The sequence below is a fragment of the Leptosomus discolor genome, unplaced genomic scaffold (assembly GCF_034619465.1).
Source record: "Leptosomus discolor isolate bLepDis1 unplaced genomic scaffold, bLepDis1.hap2 HAP2_SCAFFOLD_43, whole genome shotgun sequence".
NCBI lineage: Eukaryota > Metazoa > Chordata > Aves > Leptosomiformes > Leptosomidae > Leptosomus > Leptosomus discolor.
In genome coordinates, this window is record NW_028237934.1 from 474,710 (window position 1) to 478,121 (window position 3,412).

General features: G+C 43.0%; 1 protein-coding gene across 1 annotated transcript; it reads right to left on the reverse strand.

The window, feature by feature from the left end:
- Window positions 1-1,316: 1,316 nt before the first annotated feature.
- Window positions 1,317-2,228, reverse strand: LOC147412354 (syncytin-A-like; the record flags this gene model as incomplete). The annotated part of the gene is given in 2 exon segments (XM_086481443.1): window positions 1,317-1,697; window positions 1,700-2,228. Coding segments are annotated over 2 exon segments (717 nt in total), but the record flags the coding sequence as incomplete, so codon positions are not given.
- Between the last annotated feature and the right edge of the window lie 1,184 nt (window positions 2,229-3,412).

Here is a 3,412-nt window from a genome sequence, read left to right on the forward strand (position 1 = left end):
CCTTATCTTCCTCCTGCAGCTCAGGCAGAAAAGAATACTGACCTTACAAGAACACGAGTTCTTAGAAACATTTTAAGTGTTACACATTCCACTTCTGGGTGTGCATCTACCACCTGCCACAAGAACACCGGTCCTATGAATACCAGGGCTGTGGAGATCACACCTACATCCTGCAGGCCCACTCCAATTTTATGTCCCAAGATGTTAAGGGCTACAACCCTGGTTCCCTTCGCTAGAACTGAACCCACGTTGTGTGGGACTTCACAACTGCAGGGAAGGAAGCCCAGCTGTGAAACACACAGGGACATCGCCGTTAAGAACCGGGCAGCTCCCAGAGAAGTGACCTTTCTTCTTTGAGGAACTCTTCATCTGCACCCCAATTCCAGCATCTTGAACAACGGCTTCTGTCACAAAGGCGGGTACTATGGAGAGCTTTGCTGATGGAACTAAACGCATCAACTGCAGTGCAGACACAGCTGTCCTGCAAGGCACGAGCTGCGACTCAGCCTTTGAGGACAAAAGCAGAGACACATTAGTTACCTGTCCCAAACGGAAGAGATTGCTCAGCCGTACTTCTACAGCAGAGCAGTAAAACTTGGTGGTCATTGGAGGGCTAAGAAACTTTTGACTGCAACACTTACCATTTCTCTTACCAAAGAAAAGGCAAATCTTGAAGTGTGAGGGGTCACAAGTTTTTCTGAACAGCCTTCAATACCTCTGAAGACTGTACCAGAGGCACTACTGTTGCAATCAGTGCATCATCTCCATTTGAGCCATCAGGAGAAGGTAATAACAAGGTTCATGCAGTCAGTTATTATTGCTGAAGAACAAATTGGAGACCTTTGTGCTGGAGGAAATTTGTGACCTTTGATGCCAATTCGTATTTAAACTTCCACGTGTTCCTGTTTTCATATATTAAGCATTTAAAGATTCATCAATGTCCAGTTGACAGCAACTTTCAACTGAAGATGCGAGTTCGTTCTCATGGTTTTCTGTCCTTGGGAGATGTCTACAAGTCAGACCTTTTCTGAACAGGTCACAGGTATCAAAAGCACGAAAAAATTCTGAAGGCATCAAAAGAGTGCACAGATGTTCAAACCTCAAGGAAGGAGTGTGTGAACACAGCTCTTCTGAAACACCGTGTTCTCCTGGCCAGGTGCGGAGACGGGAGTTGGAGAATCCACAAAAGACTCAATATGAGTTATATCAGGAAACTCCTTTTATTGTACAGATGCACTTTCTTATATAGCATAATTTTCCAAAGTCATCATGACTTGCAGTTTTTCATAAACTCTAATTGTGCTATACACACATCAGTCATCTGCTTCTACCTATCACTTTACTATTAATACTAATGCGTTCCGCCTCATACGGATGTTAGCTTCTAATTCTTCTATTCTGACCCTCAAGGTCGAAGCGTCCTTGAGGCCTGCTATATTAGTTTAGACAAACTGTTCAACAGTTTTCCCTGTGCAGGCCCTCTAGCATTCCATGCCTGTTTTCAGCGAGCTACGCTCCCACAATTCCCCCTTTTTCATTTTGCACAAATAAAACTCTGTGAACGAGACTCGATATGCCTTTCTGCAGCAAATTCCATACGAAGCCTAACCCTAGCAATAGCAATATAATTATAATAAGCCATCGTATGCTTTCTTTGATTAAGCCTAGTAACCAAGGGGAGAGATTTCCAAAGATGTTTGCAGCCATAAGTCGAACAAATTCGTATCCTTCTGAATCTTTTGGCTGTGCTCCTTCAGCCACCGCAACTGCTGATGAATCAATTCTCCACGATCGCTCAGGTTGAAGCAACACATCCCTTGGACATCTTCACACCCATGACCTTGTGCTAGAAGCAAGAAATCAATAGCTGCACGGTTCTGCAAGACCGCACATCTTAAGCTATTTTGATCTAATAGCATCTGTTCTAGGATTTGTGTAGTTATATTAGACTGCTTTTCTGACCAGCAAGCTAATTTCTCTATTTGCTTGAGTGCTTGTGCTGCAGCTATGCCGGGCGCGAAAAATGATGCAAGCACTCGAGCAGTGGCAGACCACAATTCCACATTATCATCACACATCTCCGTCAGGCCGGCTGCGGCCCGTCGCCTTCGCTTTTGGGACAGGAACGAGATATTCAAGATATTCAACCACTGCCTATGACTTGGAGCTAATGCGCGGTCGCCGCAAATCAAGAACATATTGGGCGGTAGCTCTTTTGTTGTCCCATTGCTCCCCCTTTTTTTTTTTTTTTTTTTTTTTTTTTTTTTTTTGTGAAAAGCAGCAAAGTGCGGTTAACAAAATATCTTCTATATAATGATGACAATAACACTGCGTCTCACTCACTCACACATTCAAATATTGATAACCAGTTTCTACGCTATCACACAAGGAGCTCCTTTACACCATTCACACAAAAGACACAAGAAGACACCTGCAAACATGATTACTACAATACCAACCACAACACCAAGCAGACTAACCCCATTCACGTAGTTAAATATCAGTGCAAGTGGTGAAAATACATGTTGACATCAATGCCAATCGGTGCACAGTGTGAACATTTAGCAAATTACAGAACCAGACCAGCAAGAATACCTTTTTCCGTAGATGGACCGTGTCTGCCCCTGCAGCGAGCCAGATGAGTCAGGGAGCCCCTCCGAGAAAAGGTCCCGGGGCGCGCCTAGGGAGTCCCGGTCCTCATTGGCTCCTGCAGCCGGACAGAGATTGTCGCCTCTGGGTTGTCAACTGAATCTGAGAAAACTCAATAACAACTATGTGTTATCAAGCAGGTATTCTCCATTCTCCATTGCACTTCAAGAAATCTGTCAAAGGCTTTTATATCTTTTATGCAGATCCCCCTTTTTTGTATTTTTTTTTTTTAATTAGATTATCTTTACAAGGAACTTGAGAGCTCTTTCATAATGAATACTGCTTTTCAAATTACACAACTTTATAGGCAACTTGTAAATGAATCCTGAATTTCTTTACCTGCTTTAGATAAAATGTCTCATATTTTACAGCCAGCTAACATCATGGATAAAAATAGCATTATGAAGCTTTCTTTTTGACCAGACACATACAGATCATAAGACAGTTTAAAAAATAGTTTTAAACTAAGGACCTGCTTTGACCCTATTGCAATGACTGAAAAATTAAGCACTTTTTAAACCTGCCTGGCAAGCACAAACCTACAGTGCGATTAGAATTTGGTACGCCGTGTAACTGCGGAAGTTTGATTTACAGAGGGACTGAAATGAGTTTACCTTGGCTGATAAAGTGACCCATTGTCCTGCAATTGAAACATCTCTTTTGCTTGCCTCCCTCCTTTCTATCTATGAGGGGCTGAACCGCACTGTATACAGCAGCAGCAAGTAAGGACGCGGTACCATTGGTGCGTTCTATAACTTCAAGC